The 18774-nt window shown below is 51.6% G+C and overlaps 9 protein-coding genes across 9 annotated transcripts; 3 read left to right on the top strand and 6 right to left on the bottom strand.

The window, feature by feature from the left end:
• Positions 1–220: 220 nt before the first annotated feature.
• N7482_001116 (uncharacterized protein) lies at positions 221–1738 on the bottom strand (the record flags this gene model as incomplete). The annotated part of the gene is made up of 8 exons (XM_056683241.1): positions 221–489; positions 542–620; positions 693–1049; positions 1106–1205; positions 1257–1300; positions 1352–1481; positions 1538–1585; positions 1641–1738. The coding sequence occupies 8 exons, from the start codon at positions 1736–1738 to the stop codon at positions 221–223; spliced, it is 1125 nt and encodes a 374-aa protein (XP_056546847.1).
• A 952-nt stretch (positions 1739–2690) lies between these two features.
• N7482_001115 (transcriptional regulator family: bZIP) lies at positions 2691–3077 on the bottom strand (the record flags this gene model as incomplete). Its single annotated transcript, XM_056683240.1, has 1 exon — positions 2691–3077. One exon carries the CDS (start codon positions 3075–3077, stop codon positions 2691–2693), a length of 387 nt encoding a protein of 128 aa, XP_056546846.1.
• Positions 3078–4799: 1722 nt separating this feature from the next.
• Positions 4800–6161, top strand: N7482_001114 (FAD-dependent oxidoreductase; the record flags this gene model as incomplete). The annotated part of the gene is made up of 2 exons (XM_056683239.1): positions 4800–5324; positions 5388–6161. The coding sequence occupies 2 exons, from the start codon at positions 4800–4802 to the stop codon at positions 6159–6161; spliced, it is 1299 nt and encodes a 432-aa protein (XP_056546845.1).
• A 475-nt stretch (positions 6162–6636) lies between these two features.
• Positions 6637–7308, top strand: N7482_001113 (uncharacterized protein; the record flags this gene model as incomplete). Its single annotated transcript, XM_056683238.1, has 2 exons — positions 6637–7020; positions 7072–7308. The coding sequence occupies 2 exons, from the start codon at positions 6637–6639 to the stop codon at positions 7306–7308; spliced, it is 621 nt and encodes a 206-aa protein (XP_056546844.1).
• Positions 7309–8847: 1539 nt separating this feature from the next.
• On the bottom strand, positions 8848–9400 carry N7482_001112 (LYR motif-containing protein 2; the record flags this gene model as incomplete). Its single annotated transcript, XM_056683237.1, has 4 exons — positions 8848–8903; positions 8955–9128; positions 9193–9250; positions 9317–9400. 4 exons carry the CDS (start codon positions 9398–9400, stop codon positions 8848–8850), a joined length of 372 nt encoding a protein of 123 aa, XP_056546843.1.
• A 343-nt stretch (positions 9401–9743) lies between these two features.
• N7482_001111 (NAD-dependent succinate-semialdehyde dehydrogenase) lies at positions 9744–11474 on the bottom strand (the record flags this gene model as incomplete). Its single annotated transcript, XM_056683236.1, has 3 exons — positions 9744–11131; positions 11199–11286; positions 11352–11474. 3 exons carry the CDS (start codon positions 11472–11474, stop codon positions 9744–9746), a joined length of 1599 nt encoding a protein of 532 aa, XP_056546842.1.
• An 806-nt stretch (positions 11475–12280) lies between these two features.
• On the bottom strand, positions 12281–14371 carry N7482_001110 (uncharacterized protein; the record flags this gene model as incomplete). The annotated part of the gene is made up of 1 exon (XM_056683235.1): positions 12281–14371. The coding sequence occupies one exon, from the start codon at positions 14369–14371 to the stop codon at positions 12281–12283; it is 2091 nt and encodes a 696-aa protein (XP_056546841.1).
• Positions 14372–14840: 469 nt separating this feature from the next.
• nop7 (mRNA-binding ribosome synthesis protein NOP7) lies at positions 14841–16988 on the bottom strand (the record flags this gene model as incomplete). The annotated part of the gene is made up of 3 exons (XM_056683234.1): positions 14841–16750; positions 16814–16912; positions 16967–16988. 3 exons carry the CDS (start codon positions 16986–16988, stop codon positions 14841–14843), a joined length of 2031 nt encoding a protein of 676 aa, XP_056546840.1.
• Positions 16989–17209: 221 nt separating this feature from the next.
• Positions 17210–18714, top strand: N7482_001108 (GPI-anchored transamidase subunit GAB1; the record flags this gene model as incomplete). Its single annotated transcript, XM_056683233.1, has 5 exons — positions 17210–17351; positions 17411–17475; positions 17538–17740; positions 17797–18419; positions 18476–18714. 5 exons carry the CDS (start codon positions 17210–17212, stop codon positions 18712–18714), a joined length of 1272 nt encoding a protein of 423 aa, XP_056546839.1.
• Between the last annotated feature and the right edge of the window lie 60 nt (positions 18715–18774).

Genomic DNA, 18774 nt, shown 5'->3' with positions numbered 1-18774 from the left:
TCACACGGCTGTGATCGGGCATTTAGATCATGCATCAGGTTCGATGTTATGTCTACTAATCTAAGAGAGAGGTACCTATTGGAGTTGCATTACGAACTTTTCGCTTCATCGATTGCTATGATACGATATATCCAGTCTCACTGCTGTGCGCAAGAGATGCCTTCACACGAAAGAGAAATGCGCAAAACAATGATGCATAGACAACAAACTAAGAGGAAAATCAACCCAGATCCATCCCATCAAAAGGGGACAGCAGCGAGGTCTGCCCGCCGACTTGCTCATGATAACCCAGAACTTCCGCATACATCACGGTTTTCCAGACATTGGTTGGAAGGTCTACTTCGAATAATGAGTAGTCAAATGGCTGGGTTGCCTCAGGCTCATCATCAGGGTCATGATACGGAGCTAGATACTGGGAATCGAGAGCGTCCACCGCGGAACATCGCTTTTGCGGATCATACTGAAGCATCATCTCCAGCAAAGCGATAGCTGTGCACGTCAGAATGCACTTTAAACCAGTCTCGGACCGGGTGAATCTTACCCTTTCCATTGGCTGCAGGGATAAGCTTTGCCAAGGATTTGCGAGAGCGCTTAGGGAGAGACTTGACAAATCTCGAAGTCTAGCATGATAGGGTATTAGTGAAGGCTGTTGATCCTGGGGGCGAATTTGGGTGAACGGAGATGAGACTGACATTTGGACTTGTCACATTTGCAACCACGTTATCTGGCGGACTTCCGAGCAGCTGTGTGATGACACAAAACTGGTCAATATGGTTTTTGCCTGGGAAGAGAGGCTTTCCGAGCATCATTTCAGCGAAGATGCAGCCAGCACTCCAGATGTCGACTTTCTCGTTATATCGTCGCCAGGTGAGCATAATTTCGGGTGCTCGGTAGTATCTGGTCGATACATAACCCGTCATCTGCATGTCTTGAACACGAGCAAATCCAAAGTCGCATATTTTGAGATCGCAGTTCTCGTTGACTAAAATATTGCTTGGCTTGAGATCACGGTGGACCACGCCAGCGGAATGCACATATTTGAGACCACGCTGCAAATTTAGTCAGTTAAGGTCGGTGCAACGTAAGGGGACCATTGGTTTGTTACCATCAGTTGGTACAAGAAGTATTGCGTGAATTGATTGTCGATTTTTTTCGTTTTTAAAAGCGCGTTGAGATCTGTGGCCATAAGATCCGTGACAAGGTAACTTTGGTACCATTAGAGATTGCCTTTGTGGGTAGCACCAGGGATTTCCTACATTTCCTCAGATGGCGAGATGAAAATGTCGTTCAAGTGAATAATCTGCATTTTGGTTAGTATTCAATGCGCCGAGGGAGCTGCTGGGTGACAAACATTGTCATGTTGGAGCTGTTTTAAAAGTTTGACTTCACGATACATGTGTTTTGCAATATTGGCTGTCTTGAAGGGCTTGGATAGTTTTTTCACAGCTACGGTCTGGTCGCCAATTTGATCTTTCGCAGAACTAGAACACATCAGCTTACGACTGACATTCGATTGAGATGCACGGCGCGATCATACCATACAAGCCCCGAGGTACCCATCCCGACAGGTTCTAAATGTTGATACCTGCGAGACACATCTCAGAATCTGCTTTGAGTCCAGCTATCAGTTGTCGTCAAACCTTTCAGTGGTTTCAAAGAGGGTACCCAGGATGTTTTTCTGGGTAAACTGGGCCATTTCCTGCCCAGGGGTGGACATGTTACCCGAAGGTGTAGACATGATCAATATAGAAAGTATGGAGGATAGCAATGAGTTCTGATATTACAACCATGGAGAGTGGGGAGGAGATGGGGCGGAACAAAGACGCTGTTATATTGTAAGACACTATGAGCTGCCACACCATGTTTTGCCCGTGGCATGCCCCCATTTCCACTATGTTACATCAGTGGCTGGGGCTTTAAAAGTTCATCCCGCAATCCTCAGAAGCTTGGTTGACTCTACAGAAGGTACCAAGAGATAACGTAGGAGAGTGACTTAACGCCACTGTATTTTCTGCCGGTTTTAATCATCTGATGGACCACATGACTTCATTGATTCAACAAATTAATCAATCAATCAACCAACTATACTCGTACATGATATCAGCTGAATTCATATGAAGAAGGCGGCGAGCGGGGTGGCAAACTTTGACTGACCGCCCGATGTACCTTTCTGCATTTGTAGATTGCTGAACCCTGCGGCGGCCCCACATGATCGGCGGGTTCCTTGACTTTCATTGGCCGGGCTCTCATTCCACGCAATCGAGCATCATTTTCCCCTCCATTCCGTGCGACCCGATAAAGATGTGGCATCGGACAAGGAAGAGGGTTCAGGTCATTGTGATTGGATAATATCTCTCCATATCCACTCTTTTGGAGCTTTCGCGTTCGTTCTCCCCAGGTCTGGAAAAGAACCCCGCCAATGACCCACGACAAACTGTTTCTCATTGGAAGGCACTCCCGTGTCTGTGCCCCTCCCTGTCAGGCTCAGCCGGGCAGTCGTGATGTTATATTTAATTTTAGCTATCCTTGGTGGAAGCTGAACCGACTCAAACTGTCCGTCATATGTACAGAACTTTTGTAACTCGGATGACATCAAGACTGCCGTACCAACCTCATCACCTCAATAGCTCGGCACACGGATACGGTAAACGTTCAGTTCAACGAGCTGATAGTAAATCTGCTACAAACTGCTACAGACTCGGTAGATCGATAAAACTGTCGAACACCGAATCGGGATAGCCTCGATAGCCAACGTCCTGAGTCGGCATCATCACCGGAACCCCAGGCGCATCTGACGCTCCCAAACCCGATCCATCTGACCAAGCGCTAGCCGAAGAGGTTGGCGATGGGCATGTTAATTGTCCGGAGTTTGCTTCGAGCACACTTTGAGTCATTTTGGCGAGCTGAATGTCGATCTTCTGGTCGTCACAGTTTGCGTGTTCGAATACTGTGTTCTTGAGATACCAGAGCTCGTTTTTCAATTGGCTCAACTCAGACAAAAGAAAGTCACGTTTAGCGGTCTCGGTTTCCAGTATGTTTTTCATCTGTTCGTGTTCTCGCTTTTTTTCACCCGGCATTTTGTAGCGGAAATGCGATTGCGCTCAAGGTGCCTTGCTCTTTCTGGACTGATGTTCTCATCCCGTCCTAGGGAGTCCGTCGAGAATCGGCGAGTGTGTTTGGTTGACTGGGCTCGGGGCTTGGGCTGCTGGCCTATGGCCGCATTGTTTATTTTGACTGCACCCCTCGGCGATTTTCTCTCATATGGCCTTTCGCCGAGCAAGCCTTTATCGCTTGGGGATAAAGCAAAGGGCGCCAGCCATGGAAATTGCGCTGTATTTATAGTCGAGCGCCGTCCCGTCCGTTGGCCGATATTATGAAACTTGTTGTCCCCGGTTGGAGGATAAGCTAATGTTGCCATTTTGAATCGATGACTTAAAAGGAGGGATGTATATCCAGATCCTGGATGATGGCAGGAGAATTTTGGTAAGGAAAGATTGTTTTGAAAGCCACCCTGGTCGTTATATAGGGTTGATTGGCCTAATCTACCGCAATCTATGACGACCTCCCGCCAAGTCGTGCTATGGTCGGGCGTGCCAAGGTTTGACGACTGGGCAGGTCCTTGCCACCCCAGACTAGTGACGGATACTACACCCGTGGCAGATCTAAACGCAAATCGGGGGCTCAGAAATATAGACCCGCCAATGAATGTGGACAACTACTGTATTATGGGCGGGGCCTGAAACAGCACATGGCCAAAAGTAGGGTTTGCCGGCATCTCTTGCCGATGAATAGGATTTGCCGTTGGTGCCGCTAGGATCAGGCAATGGGGAAGCACGGCCGATACACACTTACGATTACGATCGCATCGCTGATTCACGCCACGTGGAGTGGGCGACGACTCGAGCACGGTTCGTGATGGCGAGTAATACAGGTGGCAAATTATCATGAACATCACACGTTCTGGATCACAAACAAGGCCCGGGGAGTATCATACATATTTAGACCCTAGTTTGCTCTAGAATAGCAGGGATATAAATCTGGTTTTTATTGTACTTCTCATTTCGCTGATATTCCAGGCAAGAGATCTTCCAATACCTATCGAATTGGACGGTCGGGTTTTTCAGCGTGATCTCGATCGTCTGATCATTCATTGATTCTCATTTCGCATTTTAAATGGACTAAAATCGTATTAAATATGTAGAATACGCATTGTATATTTCATGTTTTCATACCTCTGTGGTGAGTGTCATAAATCTAGAAATCACTTAAAGGTGATCGGATGGCTTGCACTGCGCGCTCCCGCGGTCTGATTTTCACTCTGAGTTTCTCGAGAATCAATCCTTTAGGTAGAGGGTAGGGGCGGCATATGCTTCCAAAGCTGACTGTGAAAAAGAAAGTGTAAGTCAGTTTCTCTCTTCGCATATGAATCTCCGCAGTATTCGTCGTTGAGTTCAACCCGACCATTTCGGGGTTTCGCGCATACATACACCTTCGGGGTTTTCTAAGGTCCGACGGCGCCACTCATCATCAACAAGATGCACCCACCCGGGCTTTACTATTTCCCGAACATTGAATTCTGCATGGTGCTAGAGGGTGATGCTGTGTATTTGGGCCCGATATGAAGATTCTCACTGATTCTGTGTCATCTTCGAACTCTGCAAAAGGGGCAGAGAAGGCGAGACTCGAAAGTCCGACTGTTAGTATAAAGCGCCGCCCTGTCGCTGCGTCTGACTCGATAATTCTTCACTCGACATCTCGTCTTACTATTTCTTGATTATCCATCCCAGATTGCCATTTCGATGTCCCGATCGAAGCCCGCCCCAATCGGCATTGTCGGCGGTGGTCTCGGGGGGCTTACATTTGCGCGTCTTCTCGAATGTGCCGGTATTGACTATGTCGTATTTGAGCGCGACGCATCCTCAGTGCCAGAGCCGGGCTACCAGGGTGGTACATTGGACATCCACGGCAAGACAGGTCAGGAGGCACTGCGACGTGCCGGTCTACACGACCAATTTGAAAAGCTAGCGCGCCGCGATGCGACGAGAATGACTGTCCAGAGCTACAAGGGTGAATCTCGCACGACGTTTGGCGAGAAGCGTGATGCCCCCGAAATCGACCGGCTACAGCTGCGGCAGATGCTGCTGGATTCCCTACCAGGACATCGTGTTCGCTGGGGTAAGGCGCTGTGTACTGTTGAGCGCGATGAGCACCAAAAGCAAGTGAGCGCCCCAAATATTGTGCTACACTTTGCAGATGGATCGACGGAGACCGGATTCCGGCTTGTTGTGGGTGGTGATGGCGCGTGGAGTAAAGTGCGACAGCTGGTAAGCAGGGGTTCTGCAATTTCTCTATTCATGCCATGGATGCAAGATGCTAACCGTCTCCAGATAACACCAGCCAAACCAGACTATGCAGGTATCATGTTCATCGAGGGCCACCTGTCCCTCGACAATCCACAGTACCTTGCCGCGCACGAGATGGTCGGTGCCGGCAACTCCATCGCCATGAGCGCGAACGCCATCCTGTGCATTCAGCAAATGTCGGACCGCTCATATCGTGTGTATATGGGCATCAAGGGCCCACAGGACTTGACCCGACTTGGTGGCGAGCTCGATGTGGCCAACGTTGACGAGACACGTGCGGCGCTGCTTGCGCCTGCTGGATTCTTTGGCGACTGGGCAGAGCATCTGCGCGCCTTTGTGTCTGGTGCCGAGGGCCCCTGGCGCGTGTGGCCATGGTGCAGACTCAACCCCAATGTGCTCATACCGGCAGCTGATTGTATTGCTCACGGTAGCAACCAGAGCCGGAATGGCTGGAAGCGCTCGTCGGGTGTTGCGCTGATTGGAGATGCGGCGCATCCCGCATCACCGAATGGTGAAGGTGTCAATCAAGCCATGTACGATGCAATGTTGCTGTTTGAGAGCATAAAGGGTGAACTCGGTGACAAAACAGATTTGGAGTTCAATGAGAAGGTGGATTCAGAGGCGCTGGAGCGAGCAATCTCTACCTATGAGGCCGAGATGCTTCCTCGCGGCCGCGACCATATCCGGGACGGCATGAACGTGGAGAAGATGTTCTTTGGCGAGAATGCGGCCTCAACTCTGATTGAGAAATTCAATGAAATGCAGCATCAGGGTACCAAGCCGCCAATGAAAGCTTGATTTCCGCTTTCCTTCCATTACCGGTAATATCTGGTCAAAATGGAATGGGGTCTGGGTCAGTATTTAGTGATAGATCTTTTAGCTCCTTGTTGCCTTAATGACAATAGCCATGTAAACAAACATACTACAAGAATCTCAAATATTCCAGCATGAATATCATAGTTCCGCCATCGTCATCGTAGATAAACAGGAGGGCGACTTCTGGTATGGTGCGTAGAGACCCTGCATATATTGAAAATAAGTGAGGCGGAAGAAATCCCCAGTGCAAACATGCGTCTCGTTTTGCCCGGAAATCTATTCCCGGCGCCAGGCCAGCTAAAGCGCTCCTAGGAGACACAGCGGTGAACCCATGGAGGTTATAGTCGGTGCTCCGCAAGGCACACAAGACACAAGGTGTAAAAGTACGGTTTCCAGCAGACCGGGACCCCGAAAAGGTTGAATATGTCTAATATTGGATCCCGTTCAGCTCTTATACATGTCTTATATCCATGTGCCTCTTCTGGTGGCTACCAATGGAACCCACTCTCACATCGGGCACCTCCAGCCCGTCGACCAGACCAGTACCACTGCTTCATCTACCCGCTTGGACCGCAGAAATAACAAAGACATCAACCCGGAATTCACGCACATTGGCAAGGGCGGCGCCAAGGTGCAGTGCAATTCGAAATACGCCACCATGACAGAAAAACAAGTCGAGCAGTTCATGGGCGAACCTCTCGCACGCGACAACAAGAATGCCGGTCTGGAAGTCTTCCTTGACATTGTCAACTATGCTATAAGTAGCTTAATACGCTATGGAGGGGATATCGAGCGGAGGGAGGCGTTTATCTACTTTCTGCTGGATGAACTGGGTTGTAAGGTGCGGGACTCAGATGTCTATTGCTCTTCTGTTTAAGGACCGGGAAAACAGACTCAGGATAGAGTACGAAGGACTAATGATAATAATGATGATGTTAATACGGAGGAGGAAGAAGATGCAGAGGAAAGGGAGTTTATATATACGGTTCTTGGCGCCGCGATTCTGTATGCGAGCTACCGTATAACGGTGTATCTGATCGCCGCCGGAGCTAACGTGCATGCCCGGCAGAGCTGGACCGATACCTATAGGTGGACCCCTAACAAGCGCATCATTGAAGGCAGGGGGTAACCGCTTCGTATATTGCTAGCTTAAATAGGAATCTCAAGGGATTGCGCACGCTAGTGGACCATTGTGGCCGTATGAGTGTGGCGGAGATGATGGCCTGGCGGATAATCAGGGTCGACTTCCCCTGTACTAGGCCTTGCTGGGCGCTACAGACGAGGGGCTATATACGCCCGAAGCGGAGGACGGGAATAACCTAGACGAGATCCTAGTAGAGGATAGGACGACGCCCCGATCGAGGAGGATGATAGATACCGTCAAATAGCTTCTCGACGCGAATCCTAATACGATTAATGCCTACGACCGGTATAGGGCTACGGTGCTAAATTACGCGGTTAAGTCCTGTACGGCGGGAATTGCGGGGATCTTCGCAGCTGTAAAGGTACTGCTCGATGCGGGACCGCGGAGTTTGACTTTGAATTATATTCCCGACGAGAAAACTGACCGGGTAGATATCACTACCGCTGCTACTAGGACGTCAATACTCTTGTAGGATATAGTGATTCACTACTCTCGAAGATCTTATAAAGTCCGCGATAAGCGCTTTACGGAGCTAGTCGAAACCTTCCTTAAGTATAGGGCTGATGCTCGACTATACTTATATCGGCTATATACCGGGATTTAGTATAATTATATTAGTCTAAGTATAGTAGACCGACTTCTGGAGCTACTAGCGGACATTAATAATACGGATACCGATGGCTATACGGCGATATACTATCTTACCCGATATCTAGATTAGATCGAGGCCGCTCGCTATTTGATTAGCCGCGGAGCGGATGTGAGCGTAGTTAACTATAAGGGAAATACGCCTCTTTATGAGTTCATAAAAGGAACTATGCCTTGATATCTAGATAAATATGGAAAGCCTAATCCTACACAACCAAGAGATACACCGGTACGAGCACGGGAGGAGTAGATCAAAGTCTTGGTCGACGCTGGAGGCTCTATGTATCAACCGAATGTAGCCGGGCAGACCCCAGCCCAGCTGCTGGATGAGCTCAACGAGAGGATCCAGGGTTATCGGCAAGCAGAGGCAGCAGCACGTGGAAGAGAATGAGGTCGGGGTCGAGGTTGAGGTTGAGGTTGAGGTCATGGACGAGAGCCGGAACGAAGAGGGCGCTTATGAGCTACTCAGACTCTATATATCTAAAAAGAAGGATAGAAACAAACAATGAACTTTAGTCCAGACTGACATGCAGGCACTCTTGTCATATGATGTATGATCTGGTTTACTTTCACTCCCCGGCTCCCTCTCCTATGTTTTCCCAGCATGTTGGATATCTTTAAGGCCTCTGGTCATAGAGGCAGATCCGTTGTGGGAGTTTTGAAAGCAGGATCACGGCCTATTCACGAGGCCGACTCGAGAAATCGCGTCTGGAAGCCATGAGAACAAACTTATAGGGTTGAAGTCTCTCGAAAGAGTTAAAAAGAGTGACTGGTAATAGAAATTTCTTACCCTAAGCTATTAATAATGAAGATGCATCTTTCTATGATATTGTACACTTGCGTAACAAGGAGGTTAATAGTGGCAACCGATCGAGATCATCCAGCAATCTGCTCATCGAGATACCGTCTCATAGTCTCGAATTCTGCCTTCCCTGTCTTTTAAGAGTAAGCATTAATCTTGAATCTTTCAGGAGAGCACACACACCGATAGCAAGTAGCGTATGTGAGACTGCCAAGGCCTAGGTTAGCAATCTCATTCACCAGACAACTCTGTCGAGAGGAAGGGAGGCCTACCAGGTCTGATACCTCGCGATGTCGCTCAAACTCTCGCCGAGCATACGAGCGCAGCTCATCACGCGTTGATGAGGGCGGAATTTCTGGATGCAAAATGAAGTGAGCATAGCATCCTCCGTCGTGGTGGCAAGTAAGAAACAGGCGTACTGTGCAAGGCTCTGACAATTTCACGCCAAAATGCCAGAACTCTTTGTCTTTGGATGAACTGTACACGTTGTTAGTATCATTATCATCGACTCTCTATAAGAGCGACATATCGCGCTCCACATACATGGTCCAGACTGATGGCTGGTTTCTTCAGCTTTGAAGGCTGATTGCGGGAAACAGCCGCCAGGAGGCTCAGTGATTGGCGCATAGAGACAAGGTTATGTCATATCTGGAAATTTCAGGGAGAAGGGTAACGTCTTTAGGGGCTAGATGCGCATCTCATGTATGGGTGAGGCGCGCAGGTCAATGAAGGCGGTCGAGTTCGCAGCTTCTTATTTCGGGGTCACGTGCCGTGAGATTTATGAGACGTAAATGGATAGGTCCATGCCATGGCAGCAATCAAGTCTAATTGAATGGATGAGAAAGGTGTAGGAGAAAAAAAAGAAAGAAATCGCTACATTTTTATCACTAGTCATAGTGTGCACTTTTTACAGTTCAAAGATTCCAGATCCAGTCCTCACTATGCGTAGCCCATCACACTAGAGGAAGTCTTATGCCTGCAGAGGCTCCCCCATGCCACCAAAGGTGACGCTCTTGATGGTCATAAACTCGTCAATGCCATACTTGCTGCCCTCGCGACCGAAGCCACTCTGCTTGACACCGCCAAATGGCGAGGCAACATCACTGATCAGACCAGTATTCACACCAACCATACCAACCTCTAGGGCCTCAGCGACACGGAAGATGCGGCGCACGTTTCCACTGAAGAAGTAACCAGCCAGCCCAACCTCGGCCTTGTTGGCAAGCTCAACAACTTCCTTCTCAGTCTCGAAGGGGAAGAGACCAGCCACAGGGCCGAAGGTCTCCTCCGAGGCGAGGAGCATGTCCTTGCTCATACCAGTCAACACGGTGGGTTCGTAGAAGTTGGGGCCAAGTGCAGTGGCCATCTGGCCGCCAATAGCGACCTGAGCACCCTTGGAGGTTGCATCCTGGACATGCTCGTGCGCCTTCGCGACCGCGCGGTCATGGATCACGGGTCCGTGGGTGATACCCTCCCCGAAGCCAGCTCCGAGCTTGAAGTCCTTGACCTTGGCGACAAAACGCTTGGTAAACTCATCGTAGACACCCTTCTGCACGTAGATCCGGTTCGCGCAGACGCAGGTCTGGCCGGAGCTACGGAACTTCGAGGCGATGGCGCCATTCACGGCGGCATCGAGGTCCTCCACGTCGTCGAACACGATGAAAGGCGCGTTGCCACCCAGTTCCCAGGACACCTTCTTGATCGTCGAAGAGGCTTGCTTCATGAGCAGACGGCCGACGTTAGTCGAGCCCGTAAAGGAGACCTTGCGCACCTCCGGGTGAGTAGTGATAAGCTCACCCACCGCGGGGGTGTTCTTGGAGGAAGTAACAATATTAACAACGCCCTTAGGGATGCCCGCCCGGTGGGCAAGCTCGGCCAGAGCGTTAGCAGTGAAGGGAGTCTCGCAAGGAGACTTGGCAACAACGGTGCAACCGGCCGCCAGGGCTGGTCCGATCTTGCGGGTGATCATCGCAGCTGGGAAGTTCCACGGGGTAATCAGACCGCACACACCAACGGGCTGCTTGAGAGTAATCACACGGTTTCCCGGTACGGAGGCCGGAATAGTGTCGCCGTAGACGCGAGGCGCCTCCTCGCTGAACCACTCAAAGAAGCTGGCTGCGTAGTTCACCTCGCCCTTGGCATCGGCGAGCGGCTTGCCGTTCTCCCAGGTAATCAGCTTCGCCAGGTCATCCGCATTGTCAATCATGAGCTGGTACCAGCGGCGCAGCATGCGCGCGCGCTCGCGGGCTAGGGTTGTGCGGAATGAAGGGAAAGCCTCCGAGGCGGCCAAGATGGCCTTCTCAACGTCGGCGGTATCGAGCTCCGGGCATGTTCCAATGAGCTGGCCAGTGGCCGGGTCTTTACAGAAAGACAGGAATCAGCATCTGTATATCGTTGCACGTTCTCGAATGGATTGAATCCCTACCGTGAACTTCGAAGGTCTGGCCCGACTGGGCACCAACCCACTCGCCATTGACATAGCACTTCTCAATCAAGAGCGATTTATCTTTCAACTGCGGTCAACAGTCAGAAAATTCCAAAGTTCCCGAGCGTCTCTTCCAAGATAAAGCCAACGCACCTCTGGCCTATTGTGTCCCATGGTGTACAGTCTCTTCGCAGCGGGCGCAGACGGGATGGAGAAAGGGTATCGCGGACGGGGTCGCAACAATTGGCGAGAGACAGACCGGACGATGCGGTCCATTATGAAGTGATCGGACCTGCGGGGGCAAGTGGCAAGACTAATAATACAAGGCAAAAGAAAGCGCGGAGCAGATCGGTCAGATGTGCGGGGAGAGGAGTTGGGGAAGCCTTTAAGAGGGACTCGGTCGTTCGCGGAGGGAGCGTCTGGCTCGTTACTGGAGCTCCGGCGCTCGATGGTGATTGCTCTTTGGGTCCGAGAAGCACCGAGGACGGAGTTCACGCCGGTGTGTCAAGGTTGAGGCGCCTCAGAAGGGAAGCTGGATGCTGGAGCGGGGCTGATTGACGGTTGATGTCATTCCGGGGCGAAACTGTCTTTTTCTTGCAGACTGCTTATCCTCGTAGCGGATATTGGGCTTGAGATGTATTCCTATTTTATGTTATGTACATGATATACCACTTCTAAAGCACTTACCTCTCCTTTTGATCTGATTTCTATGCTTCCGTTGTAGATTTGCCTTGCCGTGGCAATGAAGCTCTCCACTTTTTGCGTCTTTTTGTGTAATCATATTTCATAAATTACCCATATCGGCTTTTCTGCCCAGTGAGAACCTTTCACCGACTGGAAGTCGGAAATATTATCCAATCAAATACTGGCCAGCGTCTTCCGGTCAGAGATAGCGTTCTGGTAATACCAATATCGTGTTCAACACTTCAGTATAGAATATTGAACTTTTATTAGGAGGACCAACCGATGGTGGTTTTTTGGTGAAGCATCAGAATAATTACTCGTTCTTCAATGGATTTAGTGAGAATAATATTGGAAAATTGTTCATAATGGGATATCATCGTAATACAAATAATCAATCGCTAGTCGATCTCAATCATCTCAACACCTCCAGGTGTACTCTGAGATCGAGATCGGTCAGAATCCGCAGGAGTATAGCCAGGATGTACCCGTTTCATATGCAGATTGAGATTCCACGTGCGTGAGAACCCATTCGTGTGTCGCGAACATCTTTTAATAGGACAGATGATATCGGCTTTGCGATGCTCGCCCTTGCCTCTAGGCGCTTGGGATGCTTGGAATGCCTGGTGTTCCCTCTCAGGATCCGTCCTGTTCTCGGACACAAGGCCACCGGTCGTGCTCGGTACCACAACTGCGATGGTCGGGGCGGACGGAGGAGCGGCGGAAGGAGTCGAGCGATGTCGTCGCGGGCCTGATTGCGACCGCGAGCCTAGTCTGGATTTTGATTTGCGCTTGCGCTGGGATAGGCCTGGACCTGATGGCGAGCGCGTTGGTTCAGGGTCAAGGGGAACTTCTGGGTCGGTTTCGCTTTCAAGGTATTCCCATTGCCAGACAGATCTTGATGTTTCTTCTGGACGAGACACTTTCTGGACTCGGCCCTCGTGGAAGGTCTGGAATGTCATGTCTTGGCCGAAGAGGTCGGCGCATCGCTTTGAGGCGCGCATAACTGCCGCAGTTGGGAGGCCCATCATGGCGGCAAGGCCCATAACCTCGCTCCAGTCACGTAGGCCAAGTTTGTATTTTACGGTCGAGAGTTCGTCGGTGCCTCGAGAAGTGAGAGACCGCCCTCGAGATCGCGAGGTACTGCGGACGCTTCCATTCTGCGCGCTGGCTGCGGTTGATGACCGAGCGCTGTGAGAGCGATGACTTGGCGTTTGTGAATGGCGCGAAGAACGACGAGCTCGTTTACGGCCGCGCGATCGGCTTCTGCTCCCGCTCTTGTGTCGAGATCGGGATCGGGGGTCATCTGTATCGTACAGATCACCATCCGAGTCGCTGCCAGAGTCTTCATCCTGGACTCGGCTCTTCATAGAATGGTGCAGTCCCATCAAAAGACGATCCACCTGTGTTATAACGTTCCGGGAAAGGGGCCGCAGTTGTTGTCTGGAGGCACCATCGTCGGCCTGAACTACCGGTTTAAGCGGCACAGCATGCGGACGTGGCGCCTCATCCTTTTGATCCTCGATATTTTTCATTTCTTCATCTTTCATATCCTCGGGACAATCCTCCCTCCTCGCGCGATGGACCTTTACCTCTTCCAGATCCCATTCGCGCGCCATAAAGGTTTGCTTGGCATGCCTCATCATATCTGCAATGATGGACTCCTCTAGGTCAGCGCTAGGACGTAAGTCATGTGGCATTCGTAGGGTCCCAGGCGCGCCAAGCTGCCGGTGGACAATCTCATCGGGGCGCGGGACACGAGAAGGAGGCCTCGGCCACGCGACCCAACGTTTAGGAGGGAATATTCGATCCTGTCCATCAAGCTCTTGGGGACCGTGAGACGTGTCCCGAGCTTGGTTGCGTTGATTGCGAATGGCAAAAGCATTGTAGAGGTGAGCGGCAAGATCTCTCGCTCTATTCGTGACTATTGCCTCATAGGCTCCCCGATCATCTGCAGTAATCCTTCTGTACGTAGAAGGGGGCCCAATCCACCGATTTGGGCGCTCCACGCCGGGCCGAAGATCACGGCCGCGGTCTAGCACATATGTCGTAGATATTGGCGCAAGACGTGTCTCCATAGGAGAGGATGATAACCTCGGTGGTTCATTCTTCCGCTGAGCACCAAGATCTGGGTCCGGCTGGCCTTCCGGCTCATCTTCATCTTCATCACTTTCTTTGAAGCTGTCCCCGTCGGAACCGTAGTAGTCGTCTAACGGCCGCTCCCGCATGATCACGTCCAAATCATCTTCTTCGTCCCCAGCGTCCCCCAAGCCAATGGCTTCAGAGCCATTAGCTTGCTCTGGGACGACATCCAGGCTGCTCGGGTTGCCAAAGAGAGATCTTGTGGATCTCCGTAGCGGCTCCGGCAGGGAAGATGGGGGTAGATCGACATCGCTGCTAGGATCGCCAAATATTGAATGAAATGGTTGGGCTGACTGCGGTTGGTAGAACTGAGATGATGACGGTTGTTGATTACCTGAAAATGAGGACATGCCTCAGAGCTGGGGTTGGTTTATGGATGATGCCGCGGTGTTGGTGGTTCGCTCATATCATGTAGATGGTAATATCCAGTACAAAGGTCAATTTCTAGGACGTCTGCATCGATCAAACATCACGATAAGTATCTTTTTATGTTGAAATAAGAAGACCCGATCATTTCAGTCCGACTCTGCTGGTGTCTTGAAGTTTCAACTCATCGAAATTTCGACCGAGTGGACCGCATATAGTCACGTGATATCGAATTTCTTGCACATCAACTGGAATTGGGGTAGACTGTGACGGTAGGTAGAACAATGAAAACAATGCAATGTAATGGTTTGAGGGGCTACATTAGGAGGATATTTGCGATGAAACAATCAAATTCGATGACATAAAATTTTTGGACATGCATATACAAGGGACTATCCCATCCGCAAACGCCAGGAGGAAAACACAAGCAGTCTTGGTAGTTTTGACACAAGTCTATTTTTGGCCAGCCTTTTCGAGCTTGCGACGCTTCGAGCGGAGCTTGGCAGCCTCGTCCGACGTCTTCTTGTTCGAGTACATCATCTTCTCCAACAGCTTGCGCTTCTTGCGGCTCATCATCATCTTCTGGCGCTCAAGCTCCTCATCCTCCTGGCGCTTCTTAGCAGCCAGCTTCTTCGACTTGGTAGACTTCTTCTTAGAGGCCTCGTCAGCGACGCCGGCGGAAGAGAAGGGCAGGCCGGCGGCCTCAGCCTCAAGCTCGCGCTGGTGCTGGTTCCGGGCAGCCTCGTCGTCATCATCAGACTCGGACGCGACTTCCTCCGCCAATCCAGGGAAGTCCTCATCTTCTTCCTCTTCCTCTTCGTCGCTCTCACTTTCGTCATCAGTTCCAGCGACATCCATACCGCCGTCAACAGACTCTTCCTCGGACTCTTCAGCGGTGGCAGCGGTGGCAGCGGGCTTCTCTTCATCAGCAGCCTCATCCTCCATCTCTTCATCGCTGTCCTCGGCCTCTTCGGCTATCTCAGCCTCATCCTCCTCTTCCTGCTCAGCCAAGCTGGCGCGGGGGTCGTAGCCACCGCGAGAAGGCTTGACCCAAGGGCTCAAGTGGGGCGGGAGAGTAGCACCCGGACTGTACAGATCAGCACGGAGAAGCTTGCCGTCATTGACGCAGTCCCAAATCCACTGGGGTTGGACGTATGTCCGTCCAGGGATCCGAGTGCCCGGCTTCACCTTCGGGGCAGCGCCTTCGGCGGCTGCGGGAATAGCGGGGAGAGAGCCCTCGGGAAGTTGGGGACGATCAACAATCTGGTGAGTGATACGCGGGTCGGTCTCATCGTGGGTGAAGGCACCGTCGCCCAGTACGGCGTCCCAACCAATGCGCTTGCAGCCAAAAGCACGAAGAATGAACTCGAGAGGGGCCTTGGGGGCCTCGCGGGAGATGTAGAAGGTGAAGGGGGCGAAAAGAGCACCGGCCTCGTTGCCGCTCATATCGGGCTGGGGTAGAGTGTCGCCCTCGGGGGCAGCAGGCTCGAAACGGTCAATGGCATCGGTCGACTCCTCGGTGGTGTCCGCCATTGGCTCATCCCTGGTTTCATCCAAGCCAGCAGCCTTGATCGCCTTGTCCACCTTGGCCTGAACTTCCTTCGAAACCTCCTTGTTCGAGCTAACAATCGTCTTGGTCTTACCGGACTCAATCGCCTTGGGGGTCTCAGTCACGTTACGACCCTCGAGGGTGAAAGCAGCCAACTCCGCACCGTTCTCATCGCTCCGGGTATCGAACTTCGGGGGGTATCTCAATCCGATCCCGGAGTACAGGCGGAAGTTGACGAAGCCCAGCAGGGTGGTGTAGAAGTCCACGAAGGTAGCCATGATACGGTAGTCGACATCACCATTGACGCGCTGCACGAACCGGTAGGGCACAAGCCACATGATATCCTGGCCTTGAATAGTGGCCTGATAGTAAATACCCTTGATCGAGAGGAAGGATTTGCGTAGCGAGTTGGTGGAAATTAGGTAGTGCTGGAACTCGTGGCAGAGGCGCTGGCAGAGCGCAATGGTCTTGGGAGGCACGTGGTCGGTCGAGGGGAGGGTGGCGAACAGGAACAGCAAAGACAGAGCATCGTCGAGGTCGCGAAGGGCGTCGATGAAAGTGGGGTAGCGTTCCTTGATGACATGGTCGAGGGTAAGTTTCGGAGCGTGGTTCTTCTCGAGCCGCGCAGCGTCGCTGACTTCGCCACGGCCCAGGGAACGTGCGATCTTCTTGGCGAGGGCCTTCTGGTCACGGAACTTGTTAAGCAGGGGCTCGTGGAGCAGGTACTGGATGTCCTTGGTGTAGTAGAAGGTGGTGTTCGGGGTGGAAGTCCTGGAGGCCTTCTTCTTGTTCCGAGGCTCACGGGGGTAAATGCCTGTCAATTGCGCAGGTAATCAGTATCGCAGACCATCAAAGATCCATTCAGGGCCAGTCTTACCCTTGAAAATACATAGGCGACGGAAATCGGGAAGAGAAATCTGAAGCTTGCGCACGGCCTGGGTACGGGTGATATAGTTTTTGGCCTGGCCAGAAGTGCCTAAGAAAAGTCTGTTAGCAGTGCTCATGCGACCCAGCAGTTTTCAAAACATACCCTTCTTCTTAATCTTCGCCATGTTGAATGCTGTTGGAGTCCGATGCTGGAAAGCCAAACAGTCTTGCTGATAAGAAGAAGAAAATTTCTCGATAACTTTTTTTTTTGACCAGGGCGTGTGGCCCGTGCGCGGCGGGTGTCCGTGGTTGCTCCGCCTTGGTTTCTCGCCGTTAAAGGACAAAGGACAACTGGGACAAGCGGGAACGTCAACAGCCCGCGCTCTCTTCCGCCTGCAACTCTGTCATGGCGGTGGACCGACGGAAGGTCGCGGTGTTTGGCGCGGCCTTTGTGCTGCGTCTACTTCTCATTTGTTTTTTCCCTTCGCTCCCCGACTTGCTGACTGGCCGAGTCGAGGTCTCGACCCCGGTAAATAGCTTCAAGCGACGTATGTGATCTCCCAAGACCCAATGGCGCCACGGTCGCATATGCTGACCGGATACACAGTGCAAGAAGGCCTTTACCTCTACACCCGCAATGTGTCGCCGTACGACGGTGGCGTCTTTCACCAGGTAAGCAGATCAATACCAATGCTTTCTAGCGGAACTCGTCGAGTAACCCTGGTTCTATCTAGGCGCCGCTCCTCCTCCCCCTGTTCTCCCTGCTACCCGACGTTAAGAGCAACCCAGTGCCTACGGCGGTATTCTATTTTCTTGTCGATTTGTTGAACGCGCAGGCGTTGGCCACCATCTCGGAGTCGGGCCAGTCAGTCCAGAGCCGGCTACACTCCGCCATTCGGAAGCATATTCGGTGGGACGGGGTATCCGTGGCGGCGTGGTATATACCAATCGAAGTTTCTGTGCTTGTGGACATGTTGCTCACTACCGACATAGGTTCCTCTTCAACCCTTTCACGATTGCGACATGTTTGGCGCGGCCAACAAGCGTGTTCACCACCTCGGGAATCCTTTTCGCCGTCTCGAATGCCGTCGATGGCAATAGCTTGAACGCAATGCTCGCTCTGGGATTCGCCTCTTACCTTTCTCTCTATCCAGCCCTGTTGTTCGTCCCGTTAGCTCTGCTCTGCTATGACCAACGGGTCCAGAAATGCCCCCAGGCGCCCAGCACTGTGGTTTTCATCTTGCAACATGGTGCCATTCTGTTTGGCAGCATTGCAGGGCTACTTGGCCTCTCTGTCCTTATCACGGGGAATTTTTGGGAGTTCATGTCGGCCACGTATGGCTTCCATCTTCTGGTTCCTGACCTAACCCCCAATGTGGGTCTCTGGTGGTACTTCTTCATTGAGATGTTCGACTCCTTCCGCGGATTCTTCCTCGGGGTCTTCTGGCTTCATCTAGCCAGCTATGTCGGTGGATTTACTGCGCGACTGCGACGACAGCCTCTATTCATCATCACCGCCATTCTGGGCGTCTTTGCCATTTTCAAACCGTACCCCAGTATTTCTGATGCTTCGCTATACTTTGCGCTGCTGCCATTGTATCGGCATCTTTCCCCCTGTGAGTATATGCGCCTTCTGGTCGCCATCTAACTGACCACGACTAATTATGAATAGTGATGCGGTACACTTTCTTCGCCATCTCGGCTCTTCTCTACTCGAGTCTGCTAGGCCCTGCCTTCTACCACCTCTGGATCTATGCTGGATCCGGTAACGCCAATTTCTTCTATGCCATCACTCTTGTCTGGAGCCTGGGGCTTTCCATTCTCCTGGCGGACAGTATCTTCGCTGCTCTCAGAGACGAGTGGGAGCAGGATCACCCTGAAGCCAAGGGCCAGGAAGTGAAACAAGTGTAATATATCTAACAACTGCCTTTCCATCGCTGCATGAACGCCTGCATTCTAGAAACAAAAGGA

This window comes from Penicillium canariense, assembly GCF_028826845.1.
Source record: "Penicillium canariense strain IBT 26290 chromosome Unknown utg000001l_segment0_segment0, whole genome shotgun sequence".
NCBI lineage: Eukaryota > Fungi > Ascomycota > Eurotiomycetes > Eurotiales > Aspergillaceae > Penicillium > Penicillium canariense.
This window is presented reverse-complemented; position numbering and strand designations above follow the sequence as displayed.